The following is a 20229-nucleotide window of genomic DNA, read 5'->3' on the forward strand; positions in this document are numbered from 1 at the left end:
TACATAATAAAAGAAAGTTCTGGGGCGGTCATTGTTTGTGTTTGTTCATGTTTCACAAAGAGTTTAACCTGAGCCAGACCGACAACAAAGATAGAAATAATATCACATCCATACAGGGATAGTAGTATACAGTTGTTAAAACATAATAAAATATATGACACACTGGTATGGGATCGGTACTCGGTATCGGCCGATACGCAAGTTCAGGTATCGGTAAGCAAAAAATGGTATCGGGCCATCTCTAGTGGTGTGTATGTTTACATCCGCTGTATACAGCGTAGACATACACGTGGATCGCTCAAAATGTGTACAGATAACACGCCATTTGGCTTTAGGAAAGTGGCGTGTACGTTTACGCAAAGTCATGATGCCACGTTGCGTAGAGATGTTTGCTTTCTCTCCAACATAATGCAACTAGATGCCACTCCACTTGTGGTGCTTGAAGCACTTAAAAGAAGAAAAAAACAGCAATGTCTCTTTCCAGAAACCATTCCCCGGTTACTCACGATAATCCACAGACCTGTTTGTGAGTGGTAGGAACTTTTGCCGCCCAAAAGGAAGCGTAGTCATGGACGAGAGGCTTGAGCGAAAAGATGTCAACATTAATGGCGTCCTCCTTGGCTGACCTGTGGCGTTAGCTAGGTCAGGTGAGCTATAAACCATCAGAATCAGAATACTTAATTGTTCCCCTCGGGGATCAGGGGCTAATCTCTACAAGCTAGCTAAGCAGGAAGACATTCAGACATCCGTACTCTGAACGGGTATAAAGAAAATAGTTCCTACATGAAAATGCACACAACCAGGTCTGTGGATTATCTCTAGTTCAATTATACTTACATTATCAGTTCCATTATACTACGGCTGACATCTCCAACACTGGCCAACTCACACCAAAAGAATTTAGATTAATAAATAGCACTACAGGTAAGAGGAACAAAAATAAGTACTTTTGATTTTGGGGTGAGCTGTCCCTTTAAGGTAGCCTGGCTCCGCCCTCCTACGTACGTCCGCTCAATTTTCATTGTCCTTCAATACTCCGTCTGGGTTTGCGGTATATTCTTGGGTTTTCTCCAGCCAAATCTTTACCGGTCCAATCAGCGAACAGAGGGAGTGGCTGAGAACGATGACGTTGAGGTCGTGCGCTAGTTTGAGTTGTAGTTCCGTAATGGCGGCGGAGAAAGATGCGAGCGAAGCCATTCGGTCCGCTGTGGCAACGCTGCCAAATATCCAGAAGTTAAAGCCCGAGCAAGAACAATCTTTGCTGAGTTTTGTTGGGGGCCATGATGTTGTGGCCCTCCTCCCCACGGGGTTCGGGAACAGTTTGATTTTCCAGCTCGCTCCGTTAGTGGTGAAGGAGTTGGCTAACGCTAGCGATGCTAAGCCGACGTCACGACTAAAAAGTTAGCGATTGGTTCTGGCAGATCCAGAGTGGCTCTGGGCAGATCCAATAGTTTTAAACTTCTAACAGAGTACCCGCCTTCAAGGAAGTTAACACTTGTCAATGGAGAGTGGCCAGACTCTCTGGACAAATGAAATGGACCTGATGATGCACTTTGTGAAATGAATGTGTTGGAAAAATAGATTCTTGCTTGAACATGCTTGAAATCTTGCACCGAGGCCAATTAATGCTCAGCAGCGTATAGAACGTGAAATGTGAGTGCTGCTGAGAGTTTTAGCATCCACGCTGGAATAAGGAACCAAATAACCCTAAGATTCGGGTTCACTTCAATCCCCCTCTCATGTGCTCTCGCTCACTTGTTTCCCTCGCTTCCCATCCCTCGTTTCAGCCGAGAGATCATGTCTGAACCAGACTCGACATTGTTTAGGGATGTCCATGTGGACCATTTACGTTTAGACTACTACTACTTCTAATACGGACCGAAACAACTGCAGATTTGCAGTAGTTATCCCTAGATTCCACCTGGCACGTCTTTTTCTTAAATGAACATTAAATTAACAAAAGCATCAGTCACACCCCTTAGGACCTTGACTGATGTTAGCAATTCATGGCGGTTACACAAAGAAACGGCGATTACTTAAAAAAATATTGCGATTAGACAATTATGTAATAATTGTTACAGGCCTAATGAAGACTGACAACGATGCGGCGTGCAGGGGACAGCACAGTCTCAGCTGGATTAAACATGACGCAGACTCTAATCAAACTCTCACATTGTAAGAAACAGGAGGCATAACTTAGCGTGCATGACAGCTCTGGTTAGGCTCGGCCCGGTAACAAGCCAACACAACTAGCAGTCAACTTCACTCACAGGTCACAGCACGATGCTTTAGTTGGGAGGAAGAATTGAGTGTTTGGATTGGATTACATATAACATACGGGTGTCCACTGATGGGGAGAGACGTGTAGGATGGGCTTATGGTGATGTCATTTATACATATGTTCATTATCTCAACTATTTGGTTATTATTTTGTTGTATGGCTTTGAATATTGCGGTCACTGTGTCACCTTTTATTGATTTGCGTGTGTGTGTGTGTGTGTGTGTGGATATGTTCATGTTGCAAACTGTATGTTTTTTGTGTCGTGTTTAAATAAAAACAAAGATTATGCAATTTGATTATAGTGGACATAATATGCTTTTCCGTATTCTCTCATTTGTCATATCTACAATGTTATAATTTCGGATTTTCAAATAACGAGGTAAACGTATTTAAGAAAAATCCCCGTGAGCTAAAACGTTGAGATTTCCAGTGTTACGCAACACTTAGCCGGCCTTCCATGACTGGTCATCTGCTCCAGGTCGGCAGGACTGTAGTGGTTTTTTTTTTTTAAAGCCACTGCGAATTTAACATTGTCGCATGCAGCTACATGCTAGCGGCCCGCCCCCCCCCAAAAACGACCCCCGGGATGCGCGAAATAGAGCCGTTTTCACACATTCAGGCAATTCGACTCTCGTTCCTCGCCTTAAAAGTTCAGTTTATTTTAACTAGAGGGCTGGTATGCGGAGCAGACGTTCCAACACTAGGTTTCCACTATAATCAATAATACTGGCTACACCGGACACGGGAGCAGCGCGGAGATCTGCTCTACAAGTGTAAAAATAGGACAGTCTTCTATTTACAGTGGCACTCATAAGTTAATGAACCCATGCTAAAGTTGACTAAAAAGAGAAAAAAACCCCAAAAAAAACAAAACATCTTTTGGAAATTGATCTTAATGCCTTAATTAAAAAAAAAAAAGAGAAAAAAATCCAACCTTTAAGGACACCAATTTTCTTTGTGAATGAATAATGTATCGTAAATAAATAAATGTTCTTCCTTAAAATACAGAGGGCATAAGTCAGTACACCCCTATGTTAAATTCCCATAGAGGCAGGCAGATGTTTATTTTGAAAGGCCAGTTATTTCATGGATCCAGGATACTATGATCCTGATAAAGTTCCCTTGGCCTTTGGAATTAAAATAGCCCCCCCCCCCACATCATCACATACCCTTCACCATACCTAGAGATTGGCATGGGGTACTTTCCATAAAATCATCTCTCCATGCAAATCAAACCAGCTATTAGGCTAACTGAAATACAACCATGCCAATCTCTAGGTATGGTGAAGGGGATGGGGAGGTGTGTGCGGCCCTGTTACACAATAATGGATCATAAAGTGTCATTATTACTTTTAGTACTTTTAGCAGTTTCACGTTGAGATAACGGCTAAATTGACGTTATCACAGCGCTGTGCCGGCTCCACAAAAACTGAAGAAACACCTCCGTTGATCTTCTCTGCTAATTTCGAGGTCAAAGTCAGACTCCTCCGTCACGCTGGCTGCTGCTCTGATATCGCGATTTCTAAGGACTATGGTTATCGCGAACTCTACGAGAAATCTTGTCGCGTTTTGAGCTCGTCACACCTCCAGTGATGCATCTGCCTCTTTTCCACTCTTTGACCGACCGGTGGTATCGTGGGTAAAACCAAGCCCTGAGAAATGAGCCCTTCTTGCGCACCAATTTGCTGGAAAGGTTTTGATGCTTCACGAGGCTTCATCACTGGCTCCTGCTCCCTAAACATCTGGTTTCAGATACAGTGTTAGTGCTCCTAGAAGTCACTTACTTGCCCCACCCAAGGGTCTCCATCTCAGAGATGAGCTGAGAGTAATACTGTGGAGGAGGGATGGAGCGGCACTCCCGATGGCTCTTCAGACCAACTTCCTGCAACAGACAGAGAGGACGATTCTCATTTTTTTTGCACATCATATCACAACTTCACCGCTCTGCATCTTTATCTTTATCTTTCTTCTAAAGGCACACAACATAAATACACTTCAATAGTATTGTGATTTTCTTTTCCTTCTTTTACAAAAAACAAAAGTTGAACAGTGCACTTCTGGCGACAATAGAACATTAGACATTTCTAAAAATTTATTGTTTTCTAAAAAGAATGCCCATCACATGTCAGTCAGTCAGTCTGACATTTATGGCATTTGTAAAAAAGCACATTACATGGATTTTCTGCACTCTCCCTCTGTTTTGCTGGAAACAGATGTGATGCAGTCACCGTCGGCGATACCATATAAACACATTTAGTTTTTTGATAAATCACTGGTTAAAAGAAGAAAAAAAGATCCCGATTTTAGGGGAAATAATTGATTCTACAAATTGTCGCAACAAAATCGCGATACGTGCGATTCCCGGTTTCTGTCTGATAATCTGGTTCGACACATATTTTGCCTTTAACAAATATTGCGCCCCTCTGCGATTTGGATATTGCACTAGTCCATATTTAGCCTGGCTCCACCCTCCTACGTACTTCCGCTCAATTTTCATTGTCCTTCAGTACTCCGTCTGGGTTCGCGGTATAGTCTTGGGTTTTCGCCGACCAAATATTTGGCGGTCCAATCAGCGAACAGAGGGAGTGGCTGAGAACGATGACGTTGAGGTCGTGACGTGCGCTAGTTTGAGTTGTAGTTCCGTAATGGCGGCGGAGAAAGATGCCGTCCGTTGTGGCAACGCTGCCAAATATCCAGAAGTTAAAGCCCGAGCAAGAACAATCTTTGCTGAGTTGTGTTGGTGGCCATGATGTCGTGGCCCTCCTCCTCCACGGGGTTCGGGAACAGTAAGAATTTCCAGCTCGCTCCGTTAGTGGTGAAGGAGTTGGCTAAGGCTAACGCTTAGCGATGCTAAGCCGATAGTTGTTGTTCTCTCCCCTCTTGTTAGCCTGGTCCTACCAGACAGTACGTAGGAGGGCGGAGCCAGGCTACCAGAGTGGCTCTGGGCAGATCCAATAGTTTTAAACTTCAACAGAGTACCCGCCTTCAAGGAAGTTAACACTTGTCAATGGAGAGAGGCCAGACTCTCTGTACAAATGAAACGTACCAGAGACCAGGCTAATGGACCGGAGTCTGGTAGGACCAGGCTAGTCCATATTGTGATTTTGATAAAACTGCAATTAATTGTGCAGCCCTAACCCCCACCCCTAATAAATACAGAAACACTGAATCAGGGCCGACAAATCGTATGCCTTTGTTTGGTAGCAAGCACATAGGTTGTTACACTTTTCATTCATCTAACAAAACATACATGTATGCCTCACAATCAAGGCTATTGATAGTGCCTGAAGGTCCCCATTTACTTTCTGTCCATAAAGCAAAAATGTCAAAGTGACCGTGCCAGCAGCTGTGTCTTTCTCCTCCTTACCAAGATGGTCTTTAGCTCCAGAATGAAACTGACAAGATCAGCCGACTGCTGCAGCCTCTGTGAGAAGTCAAACAAGAGAGAAGAGACACCCTTGAATGGGAGGATAATGAAGAGACAGTGTCTGTTTTTTTTTTTGTTCTTCCTTCTTTTCTTCCTCTAGCCAGCCATTCAAATCAAACACAGTGTTTGTGATTAATGGGGGCTGCCACCGGCTTTAATAATTAATGATAGCTTAAAGGCTGTGAAAATAATGAACTTTGCAGCCCGGGGTGAAATATCAATCTCATCCAAATAACCCTGAGGGGCAGCATAACAAATAGGGACATTTTCCAGGCGATGTTAATTAAACAGCGGAAAATATTTTTTCTCTGCCTTCTGAGTGAGGCGAGCCTGACACCGAGTGCAAGAAGGATGCCAGGCGGCGCGATGCCGAGAACACAAACGGAGCTAAAATGACATGACACAAAAAAAAAAAAAATATATATATATATATATAAAACACAGAACAATCTTCAACCTGATCTCAATAAGAGCTGGCAGACACAACACAATAATAAAAAAAGAAAATAGTGCGATGGAATTGTTCCCGCAAAATACAATTGTGTTGTATTTCTTTGGGGATCCATGTGGAGCTTACCTGCTTCACTATGTGCTCATACCCATGCAACAGGTGTTTCAACTGCCAACAGCAGTGCAGCCTACAAGAATCAAATGAATGGTTACACAGACAACAAAAAATAGGAAACAAAACACATTTTCTGTTCATGCAGTCAGTGGCATACTCCTCCATACTTTGGAATGTAAATTTGTAGAGCTGCAAAGATGTGTCAATTAATCGATTTGAAAATAGTCTTTAGTTGCAGGCCTATACATTTGTAAAAAGGAGCTGGTTTTCTGACAGCATCAATATGCCCGGGAAAGGTGGTAACCTGTAACGAGAAGGTGAGATGATAGTTTATACCTGGCCCCTTTAAATTGGCGATCTGGTGGGAGTAGTATTCTCAATCTGAAGTCCCGTTCCTGTAAGAATTATAGCATCGCTGTAAATAACATGAAAGGCACAAAAAGAAATTACATTTTTAAAAAGGGCGCTATGCAGTTTTGGCAATTTCTTCGCTGTTTTCTTGCTTTTTACTCGCAGGTTTCTCTACAGAGCTCCCCCTACAGCTTCGGAATAGATATAACTGCTGACTCCTCTCTCGGTCAGTCTGCCGTTTCCTCTTTCTCTGTCCCTCCGAACAATGCTTTCCTAGCTTTCTGCTTCTTTTTTGCCGGCTCAGTCATGACGATAGTGTGAAAAACTCCATCGCTACCTTGTTCTTATAGCTAGCCGGTTCCTGGATGTGTGCAGTGCTGTAAAGTAATTTGTTACATCGCAAGACCTGATATCACGCGATACTTCCTGATGCTGAGGCTAGCGGCCCGCCGGCCGAACGTAGCAAGGGTGGTTTTTTCGCTCACAGGCGCTAGGAGGAAACGAGATGACCACCATTCAACCCGAAAAAAAATAACTCCGAAGCTGTTCACTTAAGGTAAATTAAGCTAAAAATAAACTGCATAGTTCCCCTTTAAAAGTGGCCTAACTTGACCAAAGCAGTCACATGTGCAAATGTCAGCCAGCTGCATTATGTAGCTAATTAATTGTTAATGAAATGTTTTAAAAGTTCATTATGAACTATAATAAAAAGAATACAATGCAAAATGTTACCCTAAATGGGCAATGTATGTCAGGAGATACAGAGTGTAACTTAGAAAATAAGATCATATTTAAAAAAAAAAATTAAAAAAAAGTCATTAAGATACATAAAAAAAATAGCAATTAATACTTTTTCCATCAAATGTATTTATGCTTGCCCCTTTAAGGGTTAATAACCTCTAAAAGTGACTCAGTAGTGGCCTGCCAAACTCCACTGAGAAATGTAACAATATAAAGAGTTTGGGTTACCGTAGCGGTGCGTTGTGACGTCAACATCAATGTGTGCCATTCAATCACAAAAAACTCGACAAAAACATTTGTTTCTTAAGTGCCCGAGAATTACAAGTAGGCCGAATTTACCAGCGCTTCATAGAGAATCGTGAAATGTATGTAGTTATATTCTACCAATTATGTAAATGTGTCGATATAGCGAGGAGTCATTAAATCGACTTCTTTTTTTAATATAGTTTGGTGAATCGTTTTTTTTTAACCAGGAAAAGCACCCCACTCACACATTAACTTACCTGGACTGTGATGAATCCGTCATAGACAGTTTTCTCCTTGTTGAGAGGTAAAAGCAGTGGGTTGTCTTTTACCAATGAACTCTCCATCGCACTCATCTTAACGTTAATAGTCAAACGTTAAGCCAGCTGTCAAACCAGGGGAACTGCTTCCTTAGCTAACGTTAGCAAGCCTGACAGGATAGACTAGCTAACTACCAGCGCTTTTAAGTTTGTTTTTTTAAATAACTCAGCAGCCTGAACCAAACATTTGAACTTAGATATGTGAATTAAAGCTGTTAAATCACCAGAAGTCACTCGGTTTTAGCGACGACAGTCAGGACCAAGTCCATGTTGAAACCCCAACACCCCGCCATGAAAAACAAAACCGATGACGTCACGCGGCTGCCTTCAGTGACTTATAAAAATATCGGAAATCTGATCAAGCGCTTGTTGGTGTGACGAATCAATACTTTTACTGTCGCGTCATTCGGTTGTATTTTCATTGTTTAACGTTGACTGTTGCAGTGGATACAAAGCACATCCAGTCGTTATTTGTAATAACCATAATCACTTCAATTCAGTCTCTGATTTAGAGTTTCCAAAGAATACTGTGTTACTAACATAGGCATTTGAACGTTGCATTATTAAAAATTACTTTTGAGAGAAGTTGACAGTCAATATTTGGAACTTCTAAAGCTCCTTTTACCCTTCTGTCTTTTCTGTAGGCTACTAGACGTTATTTTTTTCGACTGGTCTTTCATTGTCCCCTGCTCAGATTATAATAACTGCGTGGGAAGATACCCAGGTTGTTCCTGAAAGAGAGAAGTTGGGACTACATGTGACTGAAAACTGACTGGAATATGAATAACCACAGAACAGTCAAATTATTCTACTAAAATATGCCATAAAATGTGATATCAGGTAAAAAGCAGAGTGAGCTCACTTGTGGCCCAAAGCTAGGAAATTGCAACAGAATTAATAGGATAAAGCCATGTGTCCTTCTAACAAAGGATATGGATGTATGCAAATTCATAATAGTCATGTTGAGTTGTTTTAGGTGTCATCTTCAGTTTATGAATGTCTCTCATTACATTTCTTTGTCACTTCTGTCTCACTTTCACTTTTCTTTTTGGAATTATGTCGTAAATAAAGTTGAAAGTTAAATAACACACTTTTTTAGTATGTGGCAGACATGGAGAATGATTCCAGTCCTTAGTATTTTCAAATGCATTCATTAACATGAGTAAGTAAGTAACGTTTATTTTATATGTCAATTTTCACAGATAAGAATCACAAAGTGCTTCGCAATAAGATGATATTTCATTTCCGGGATTGCTCCCGTGCCTCTGGAAATTCCGCTGGATGTCCCTCATTTTTGGCCGGATATCCGTTACCTTCCTCTTTCTTTGTGTTGGCGTTCTCAACTATGGTGGATTTCTGAGGACTATGGTTAACTGCTCCTCAGATCTCTGCAGGGTAAATCCAGACAGCTAGCTAGACTATCTGTCCAATCTGAGTTTTCTGTTGCACGACCAACACAACTTTTGAACGTACATGTTCCACCAAAACAAGTTCCTTCCAGAGGCTATTTTGCAGAGGCTCCGTTGCTCCGTCTGGCACTTAGCGCCGCCCAAGACGATTGTGATTGGTTTAAAGAAATGCCAATAAACCAGAGCAGGTTTTTCTACCATCCAGAAATGCCGTGTGGACTAGACAGACCTTCCTCCGCAGCGCTGTGGAGGAAGGTCTGGCTAACGTCGCCGTGACATTTAGGCTACGTTCACACCGAAGTCTTAATGCTTCATTCAGATTTTTTACTCAGATCAGATTTTTTGTTAGGCTGTTCACATTATACCTTTTAAAATGTGGCCTATATCAGATTCCAGTGTGAACTGGTTGCGGTTTCAAACTGACCCGCATGCCCAAAAGAACAATAAGAATGACATCAGACGCAGCACGCTGCTGCACTAAAGTTAGGGAGGTTATGGAGGAAGTAAGCATTTTCGCTTTTATTTCAAAATGTTTGTGTAATGGCAGCCGGAACATTAATGAGCAGGTGCTGAGGAGGAGGAGAATGAAGACACTGCAGCCACGATCGCCTGTGTCCCCGTTCTTCCATTTCGTTTGCTATTTTTTCAAAAATGGAGCGGTTATGGTATGATCCTTCTAGTTTTGATTGAATTGAAGTATCTCCCCAGACACTAATTAGGTCTAACACCTCCCTCTCCCTCCAGTGACTTGCTCCATCACTGTTCTCCATTTTGGAGGCCTAGTCAAGTTTTTAATTTTACTGTCTGTGTCTAGGGCTAACTTAGCCTGGCTCTGCCCTCAGATTTGGGCTTTTTTGACTTTTTTGACTTTTGCTTGCAGTCTGAACGTAGCCATAAGGACCAGACACACAGAGCCGACGGCCAAACGTCGGCAGAAAAGACAGTTGGGTTGATCAGTCTCCCCAAATTGGTCAAAAAAGTGCCTCGGAACACACCAAAGCGACGAGACGCAATACGGCTCCATAACAGCAGGCGGCGCTAATCTGTATTGTCGCCCAAAAATGAAAACCGGCAGCTGATTGGACGAACGCGCCACGTGGGTCTGGTTTCTCCGGAAATTCAAAGACAGGCTGTCATGGCGGCTTGTTCAGAATACGATCTCATATTGTACTAAGACAGTTCACCAAAACGTGTTTCTGAAAACATTTTAAGAGAGAAATAGGCCGTGCAGTTGCTGAATCTGTCTTCATTTCAGATCAACAAAGGTCAGTTTAAAAGATTTTCGTCAGATTTTAAGAGACTCTAGTCATGATCATTCCGCTCCCCGTTTCCAGGTTAGCACTCTACCAATCAGATGGGTCGTTTGAGTCCGACTGCCGGCAGTGCCCGATTATACATCAAATCGGCCAAAATGAAGGCCGACGGCCCCTCGGACGGACAACGACACGGAACACACCGAACAGACTCGGGTCACTGACCTCGCCAGACTGTCCAACGGCCGATTATCGGCTCTGTGTGTCCGGGCCTTTAGTCTTAACCAGTGGGTTCGTGTTCGGGCCAAAGATAACCTCTGTTTTCACAAAAACATAACTAATGCCATTAGGTGATTTGAACAGGGGGAAAACAATCAAATGAACACCTTATGGTTCTGGCTCATGCTTTTTGTCCGTTGCTAACTTCCATCCATCCAGCTAATGTCATCCTCAACCATCAAGCATACAATTGCCTCAGCATATGGCAAATGGAACTCTGGAGATATAGCAAATTCCCATTCTAATCCAATCCAAAACATGATAACAACAAAAGCGCACCGCAACAATGCACACTTGTCCTTCAGTTTCCCTTTCGAGAGACAGTATTCACTCTCGTGGAGCTGTGAGAAGAGAATAGGAATGTGTGATTATACTAGCTATATAGAGCTGGTGAGGGGAGTGTGTCAAAGCGTGCACGCCGCACAATGTGCCTGGAGAGATTGATGTTTTTGTCACCCACCTGCTTCAAAGCTGTAATAAAAAAAAGAAAAGCTGATGCAAATAGAGAAACCTAGCCAGGCAGGCTCACAAACAAAAGCGGGGGAAGCTCACTGCCTCTCTTTGCACATCTCTTTTCTTTTTTTTTTGGAGGAATATCTGAGGTTTCTGTTGTGACGCACACTGGGCTCAAATGAACACTAAATCTGAGTCTCACGTCTGGGAGAGGGTAAGTGTTGAATGCCATTTTGTTGTTCTCTTAGGGAAATGGGAACAATTTAAGGCTTTTTGTTGCTGTTGTTGATGTTTTATACGATGCATCAGCACTGTGGCAGTGGGAGAAGGGAGCAGCAGCAGCGCTCTTCCCTCCCTCTTTCTCTCTCTCTCTCTCTCTCTCTCTCTCTCTCTCTCTCTCTCTGTCTTTCTCTTCGACTCCCTCTCTCGTTCTTGCCACGGAGAGCAAAAAGTCTGCAGGCTTGCAGCACGGCCGGCTTTAATGGCATTCCAGTTTGCAAAAAAAAAAAAAAAGGGCGTCAAAATGTGGCAGCAGAGGATAGCGGAGGGGCAGATGCACATAGGCGGTGAGCTCTCTGTCGTCTCCTGTCTCTGTCTGCCTTTTCCTTCTCTCTCTCTCTCCCTCTCTCTCTCTCTCTCTCTCCGTCTGACCGCTCTCCCTTCTTTCCGCTCTGCCTCCAGCGCCGGGCTCTCCGTCTGGGAGAGGAATGATCTATGGTGCTTTTGTTTATCACTGGCCATGGTCACTTCTCTGGAATGCAATTGGCTGGAACTACAGCGTGTGGGTCCTGCACCCTGCGTCTCCCTCTCCCTCCCTCTCCCTCTCCCTCTCTCTCTCTCTCTCTCTCTCTCTCTCTCTCTCTTCTCTCTCTCTCTCTCTCTCTCTCTCTCTCTCTCTCTCTCTCTCTCTCTCTCTCTCTCTCTCTCTCTCTCTCTCTCTCTCTCTGTTTTTTTCTCCCTCTTTCTTTCTTTGTGGCGTTTTGCATGTATCTGAATGATAATGGGCCATATCGTTCCCCCGGACCTGTGATTGATTGAATGGCTTGACAGCAAAAATGTGTCAAAAATGTTACAGGATCATTTGTGCATGCCCAATTGTAGATTATCTCGTGTTTTGTCCTTTGTGAACACCATTTTGGTTGGTTGTTTTGTGTGTGTGTGTGTGTGTGTGTGTGTGTGTGTGTGTGTGTGTGTGTGTATGTGTGTTTTTATGTTTAATCTGAATAATGTACCGCATGATTTCTAACCACACTGGGATGGTTTGCAGCTTTCATTCTCATTTCTGAAGATGAAGATGAAGAGGTGAATGTCCACCAGTCAGATTTTCAACTAATAGACAAAGCGTTCTCGATTTAAATTTGTATGGGGGAAACATCTGTAATATGTCAGCCTGTTACAAACACATGCAGACACACACGCATTTGATATATGTCCTCTCTGGCAAAAAGGCTCTCTCCTACCAAAGTCTTAGATGTTCTTTACATCTTTACAAATTTGTAACATATTCTTTCTTTCTTTCTTTCTATACCTGCTACATTGCATACAGGATTAACTAATATACTGTATGAACACAGTAAAGCATAATCCCATTTGTAGCCTTTACTGTACATATTATCACATTATAAGTTTCTCTATTTAGGATCAATTTCAACTCTTTTTGAAGGCGTGACTAATACATGCATCAGTGTGTGTGTGTTTGGCATGAGCTGAAACCATGACGCATGCTTATTAGCCGGCACACACACACACTGACGTGACAACATGCTAATTCTTCCTTTATATGCGTTATAGAATACCATGTCTTTCTACAATGACAAATTAAGTGAAGCAGGCACAAACTATCACTTTTCTCTCCAAATATGTTCACGAGTGAGTGTGTGTGTGTGTTTGTGTGTGTGTGTGTGTGTGTGTGTGTGTGTGTGCGTGTGTGTGTGTTTCCAGATAAGTGGGAGTGGGGTGTGTGAAGTCTTAGCCGTGGATTAAAGGCCTCACGGATAGGCTTGTATCCAGACTGCTGTCTGACATGACTTGATGGGATTACAGGAGGCGGTATCTGTCCTGCCACCCACACCCCACCCCATCCCTCAGTGGGTGGAGGAGACACTGTGGTACTGGGGGTCACTGTGTGTGTGTGTGTGTGTGTGTGTGTGTGTGTGTGTGTGTGTGTGTGTGTGTGTGTGTGTGTGTGTGTGTGTGTGTGTGTGTGTGTGTGTGTGTGTGTGTGTGTGTGTGTGTGTGTGAAAGCAGCCACGGATTGCTCTATCTCTTATTACTATGCACATTCCTCTGACTAGACCTGGTTAGTCTCCAGGTGATGTTGAGGAGCCATGAGAGCTTATAGGCCGGTAGTACTGTAGGCGTAGGCGTAATTTACAGGGGGAATGGGGGGTGGTGGGGGGGTTACAACCCCCCAAATAATTAAAGCTGGTCAATGCAGTTTTGATTAATTGTTCAGTTGTTTTGTCAACCCATTATGGCAATATTGTTCCCGCCTCTTGCTTCGGTGACTTTATATATTTTGTTAAGTGGAATACTTTTGGGGGTTTTGTCAGGCCAAGATATTTAAAGACATCACCTGGGGCTTTCTGAACTTGTGACAAGCAAGTTTTTTGACATTTTATTGATAAATGGATGAATTGGAGAAAAAAAATCAACACATCCATGGATAGGGAACCTAATACTGTAGTTACAGCTGCAGCCTTCATTTTGAATCTAATTGTTTACAGCCATATATATATCAGTCTGGGCCTAACGTGTGTGTGTTTAATATTGGGTTGGTGTGTCGATGTGACAGCTCTGTGAGGGAACGCAAAGCATGTGTAAGAAGATCAGTACAGTAGCACTGGAGTTTTCTGAGAAAAAAAACACACTGGGGCGATCTAAGCACATGGCGTGAAGTGCCTGGCGCAGGTGCGTTTAGGGCGCGTACAAATCCACTTTTGTTGAAGGTAGAAAAAAGGGTCCGTGCGCCAGTGGGCATGGTTCAAAAGGGGTGTACTCAGTGTCTTAACCCTTGTGTTTTCCTCGGGTCAAATTTGACCCATTTTCAACGTGTTTCTATATCAGAAATATGAGTTTCTTTCAACCAAATTGCCCAAAAAATAATTGTTATAAATGGTTACAAAACAGTATCCTGACTAAACTTTGACATATACCAGTCTGTGATCCATTCATTATCTTCTGATCTTAACTATCAGTTGAAATAATTCATAATTTCTGCTTTTTTTTTTTTTTTTAAACAACATTTTGTCATAATGTATGTATGTATAACTTAATTAAAGTATAAATTAAGTATATTGACCATGAATTAAAAAAAAGAAAGGTGTTGAAAAAAGTGACAAAAGCGTCGAAAAAAACAACAACAGAAAGTTCCTTTTCAATTTCGACAACAAGTTTCGACAAAGACGGGAAGACAACAGGGTTGACTAATCATGGGTTTGTGTTTTGGGCGTAACATGCTATAAACCAATCAGAGTGTCATCTCCCATTCCCTTTAAAGGTGCTCTAAGTGATGTTCAACACGTTCTCACACCCATCTCGTAAAATACGGACGCTTGGTCAGGTGCCTTTGTCGTTCTTATTGACGCTAAAAGTCTCCTTTAGTAAACGCGCTTGGTCGGGACTATTGCCGTCCCTTTAGCGCTACAAGTAAACGTGCTTGGTTGGGACTATTGCCGTCCCTTTAGCGCTACAAGTAAACGCGCTTGGTCGGGACTATTGCCGTCCCTTTAGCGCCGTCCCTTTAGCGCTACAAGTAAACACGCTTGGTCGGGACTATTGCCGTCCCTTTAGCGCTATAAGTAAACGCCCTTGGTTGGGACTATTGCCGTCCCTTTAGGGACTATTGCCGTCCCTTTAGCGCTATAAGTAAACGCGCTTGGTCGGGACTATTGCCGTCCCTTTAGCGCCGTCCCTTTAGCGCTACAAGTAAACGTGCTTGGTCGGGACTATTGCCGTCCCTTTAGCGCTATAAGTAAACGCGCTTGGTCGGGACTATTGCCGGCCATTTTGACGCAGTTATGTTAAGGAAAAGGTTGTGGGTGGGCTTACGGTTCCGTTACACGCGGGAAGAACGGGACGGTTGGGTTTAGGAAAGGGTCGTGGATAGGCGTAAGTTTCTGTGACACGCGGGAGGAAAGAAAAAAACCACTATAGCAATTGTGACAAGCAGGACGCGAACCCCACTCTCCTGGGTGAAAGTCCTGTGTTTGACCCATCCACCACTCCAACCAACCTCCTTATGTGGGAATTCGCCCTTACATACTACTCTCTAAATCCTATCTAACTGCTGCTCTCCCCGGTGCGTTACACAAACACGCTGAAAGACGCCTTTTTCGTTGCATCAGACGCTGACAGCCACTGTCCAAACGTCCTTATTTTACGAGTTCGGAATGAGAACGGGTTGGCGATGTTGGGTGACGTCTTTTCTTGTTGACGATCCAAGTATTGTCAAACAAAACAGAGGCTAGCTCGCCCCTCCCTCCTCCTCATCCCTTCCCCTTCCCCTCCCTTCCGTGCTTCTGCGCACTAACCCCCCAACCCCCAACTCCCAAATCCTTCTTGTCGGTTATTGGCTGGAACGCTGTTTGTTATGTTTGGTGGTGCAGGTTGGCGCAGTTTGTTTTTGTTGCCGTTTGTGGAGCCTGGGCTGACTTAGGCTCAAGCCCCCCTAAATTTCATTATTATAATAATAATATATCATTTTAAATACATTTTAGTGCTTCAAGTTAGAGTTTGAGAACTTTCTCATTAGGAGCTGAGCCCCCCCCTGATGGTCTAATCCTATAATCACCCCTGTCTCAACATGACTTGACTTGGTCACGATATGACTCCATTGAGAGGCGACAAATCATCATATTGAATTATCGCCCAGCCCCACTGATGAATGGATCTATTGATATCCAGATCCTTTCATAATCTAAGCCAGGGCTCGTCCAGATCCTTTCATAATCTAAACCAGGGCTCGTCCAGATCCTTTCATAATCTAAGCCAGGGCTCGTCTCTATGCGGGAAAGCGAGCACAAGGATGTGGATGCAACGCGGGTCCACTTGAGCTGATTAGTGTGTGAAGTGTGCTTGTTAGGCGTACTGTGAAGTGTGCTTGTTATGTATCCAGCCCTCGCGCTTGATTACCACCGGCGCGACGGCTGTGTACAGAGACACTGCTGGGACCTGATGTGTCCGGTGACCAATGGAAACTTATGGAAAATATTCTACGCTCCTGTTTACCAACCAAGAAAAGCCAAAGAAAGAAAATGGCGGATTAATTTAAAGACACACGGCACACATATATCTTCTCTCTGATCTTATAAAGTTATTATTAGGGCTGGGTATCGCCAATGATTTCCCAAATCCATAGGTGTAATTTAAAGGGGGGGAGGGGGGTGGGGTGAAACTGACCAGTGCAACCCCCCCCCCAAAATGTCATTAAAATAAAGACATTTGCACCATAACTAGATGCAGAGAAGGCACATATTGTTGCAGAACAATTCAACAGAATGCAGGAAAGGAATTGTTTGATATGCTCAAATCAAGTATATATTAAGTAAATATCAATTTTGCTAAAAAGTGGAGACCTTAACTTTAAAAAAAAATCTTTTACGTTTTTGCCACGTATTTTGCTGTTTTTGTTTTAAACGTTTTTGTCTCTTTTCAACGTATTTTCCAATGTTTTTGTAGCATTGTTCGACATATTCGGCGCTCGTTTCCCCCACTACCACCAGTGTACGCTAACAAAAACTTATTACCACTATTTTTTGGAATTTCTGGTCACTAAACCTTATATAGTCTATGAAATTATATCTAACTTTTGAGTTAAAAAAGCAGAAAGTATGACTTATTTTGACTAATATTTAAGATCAGAGGATGTTGCTGTCAAAGTTTAGTCAGAATAATGCTATGAAACTGAATTAAACACCCAAAAGTCAATGATAGTAGTGAACTGATCCTTAATTTGACTTAGTTGTTTGGTTGAAAGAAATCCAAATTTCTGCTACAGAAACAAATTTGACCCGAAGACAACATGAGTGTTATTTATTTTACTATTTACATCTGCTCTAGCTTTTCCAACATTTTTAGACACATATATGGTACTACTAATGTTCCAAAATGATGGGAAATTCCATATTCTTTAAACCCTCTTACTGTATGTCTAAGGGCATTTTCACACATCTTCTTAAACTTACCTTTTTAAAGTGCCCATTTTATTATTTTATTTACCATTTTATTTATTATTTTGTGTCTGTGGTGCTTCCAAACATCCATGCTGTTTTGAGTGAGATACAGTTTCTGAATGTGTCCTGCCTTCAGTCTCCGGGTGAGCTGTTTAAAATCGGCAGGGCTTTTTTTACGTCGACTGACAACAAAGATGTTACAGCAGTGAGAGGTCTCACTCTGTAGCTAAAACAGAGACCTGAACACAGGGTGAAAACAGAAGCTGCAGCAATGAGCAGTACAACAAAAAATATGGTGTTTTTTGAAAATTAAACCATGTAAACCTATTCTGGTACAACCTCAAAATACAATTATGAACCTGAAAATGAGCATAATATGAGCACTTTAAAGGAACACGCTGACTTATTGGGACTTTAGCTTATTCACCGTAACCCCCAGAGTTAGATAAGTCCATACATACCCTTCTCACCTCCGGTAGCTTAGCCTAGCACGGAACCTGAAGGTAATCAGTTCCAACTAGCCTACTGCTCCCAATAAGTGACGAATTAACGCCAACATGTTCCTATTTACATGTTGTGATTTGTATAGTCACAGCGTGTACAAATAACAAGGTCACATGAGACAAAGCCATCTTCTAACCGTATACAAACTGGGAACTATATTCTCAGAAAGGCGAAGCACTGCTACTTCTGCTACTTGTGCGGAGTGATATGCTTTGCAGCACCTGAGAAGCCCCGAGCAGATCAGCAATGCTTCGCCTTTCTGAGAATATAGTTCCCAGTTTATATACGTTAGTGCGACGGCCAACGGAAAGTGTTTGCTCCCAGGCTCACCCCCTCTCCAAAAGTCCAAAAAAACCCCAGGTGAACAGGTGAAGCAAACAAATATAATGTTATCACTTCCGCTCAAACCACGATGAAAACGCCCACCACCTACAATGTAAGTGCACAATATCATATTCAATAAATAATAAAAAGAGACCATAAACAACGTACAGTATGTGGCTCCTACACATTTTTTAATATGAGTAGGCACGTGCCGGTGCGTCTTTCGTCCTCAGAGGGTTAACTGAAAAACATGACATTTTCTTACAGGAGGATCCTTAAAAACCTCTGCAAATACATGCACCTTAGTCTTCCACAAAGTAGCCAGTAGTCCCATCTATTCTCAAAATATCTACCACCTCATCTAACTTTATTCTGTTCCTTACATGTCCTTCTTTTGTCTTCTTTTCCTCACCCTCGTTTGTACTTGCCAATTTAATATATCATTCCATGTGCTGTATTATTGGACACGCTCCTCCATAATGCATGCATTGTAACAGGAATCCCCTCAGTAATTGTTGGACTGAATGTAATTTTTTTTTGGGGGGGGCAGGGTGAAATAGCCTGCTGTGATTCTCCATCTGGCCCCGTGCAGTATTGGAATGGACCAATGCCGGGGCCCAGAGTAAGCTTCACTTTAAAGGATCAATTCTTTTATTATTGAAGTAGGTCTCGGTAGTGCCGGCTAATACATTCTGCATTGATCTCCCCCTTGCACCCTCAAAACCTTTATTGCCATTCCTTCCAGCGAGGCTCGCATTAAAAAAAAAAAAAGAAGATATCTTCGGCAGAATAAAGATTTTACAAAGTGACCGGAGGACAAGTAAGCCTATAAACTGGGGTATTCACATCTTAGTGGGGAAAGGAAAGACAGAGGGCAGAACAAGGAGCCGGAATTGCCAGCAGGCATTTGGAATATCATTACCAGCTTTGCGGGGAGAAATTGAAATCATGAGCATAAGGAAAGTACCTGGTAATTAAAAGTGTCTCGCTGCGCCAAGGCTTTGATACCTGCTCGGGAAAAAAAGTATACGCAGTGTGTGTTACTGTTCTTTGGCTGCACACGTTTCGGCGAGGTTTGACATAAAACAGAAGACGTGAGAGTGTGTTTTGCTCCCTTTTTTTCTCCTCTGTCTGGAGGATGTCTGTTGATGACAAGCTGTACGCCGTGTGTGTGTGTGTGTGTGTTTATTAGCATTAGACCAATACAGGCTGATTCTGATACTTATATTTTTGGATTTAGGCTGCAAATAACTGATATTTTATGCAACTTCACGTGCACAATTTAGTGCATTTGATAGCATTTACAACTCGAGCCAAAAGGAATGAAAAATAACACAAGTACGTTTTTATTTTTCTCGCAGCTTCTAAAACAGCGTGTGTGTGTGTGTATATGTGCACGTGTGTCTGTGCGCACGTGCGTGCGTGCGTGTGTGCGTGCGTGCGTGCGTGTGTGCGTGTGTGTGTGTGTGTGTGTGAAAGCAGCCACGGATTGCTCTATCTCTTATTACTATGCACATTCCTCTGACTAGACCTGGTTAGTCTCCAGGTGATGTTTGCCATGAGAGCTTATAGGCAGCTGGTACTGTAGGCGTAGGCGTAATTTACAGGGGGAATGGGCTGGCCAGTGCACCCCCCCCCAAAACCCCCCCCCAAAAAAAAAACACCATATCTTGATGCAGAGAAGACACAAACTGTTGCAGAAAAGTTCACCAGAATCTGATGTGTTTGACGTTCCAAATTTCATTTTTGCCCAAAAGTGGAGATCTGTTGAACCCACAGTTACGCTTTGACTCTCGGAATAATTGTTCAAATTCATTCATCCTTTGCCACTTCCTGTAACCATAAATAGAGCTGCAAAGATGAATTGATTAGTTTGCAACTATTACATTAATCGCCAACTATTTTG

At 42.7% G+C, this 20229-nt stretch overlaps 1 protein-coding gene across 2 annotated transcripts in view; it reads right to left on the reverse strand.

Moving 5' to 3' along the window:
- fancl (FA complementation group L) overlaps positions 1 to 8227 on the reverse strand; it is a 36008-nt gene extending 27781 nt beyond the window's left edge. The window contains exons 1-5 of one of the 2 annotated variants that reach the window (XM_078272342.1): positions 7869 to 8227; positions 6610 to 6668; positions 6286 to 6346; positions 5649 to 5705; positions 4066 to 4163 (exon numbers count right to left, since the gene is read on the reverse strand). In XM_078272342.1, coding sequence (XP_078128468.1) covers positions 4066 to 4163; positions 5649 to 5705; positions 6286 to 6346; positions 6610 to 6668; positions 7869 to 7964 — 371 coding nt within the window. In that variant the 5' untranslated portion in view covers positions 7965 to 8227. The remainder of the gene's footprint in view (positions 1 to 4065; positions 4164 to 5648; positions 5706 to 6285; positions 6347 to 6609; positions 6669 to 7868) is intronic. The other variant, XM_078272343.1, reaches the window with a different exon arrangement.
- Between the last annotated feature and the right edge of the window lie 12002 nt (positions 8228 to 20229).

The sequence above is a fragment of the Sander vitreus genome, chromosome 17 (assembly GCF_031162955.1).
Source record: "Sander vitreus isolate 19-12246 chromosome 17, sanVit1, whole genome shotgun sequence".
In the NCBI taxonomy this organism is placed as follows: domain Eukaryota; kingdom Metazoa; phylum Chordata; class Actinopteri; order Perciformes; family Percidae; genus Sander; species Sander vitreus.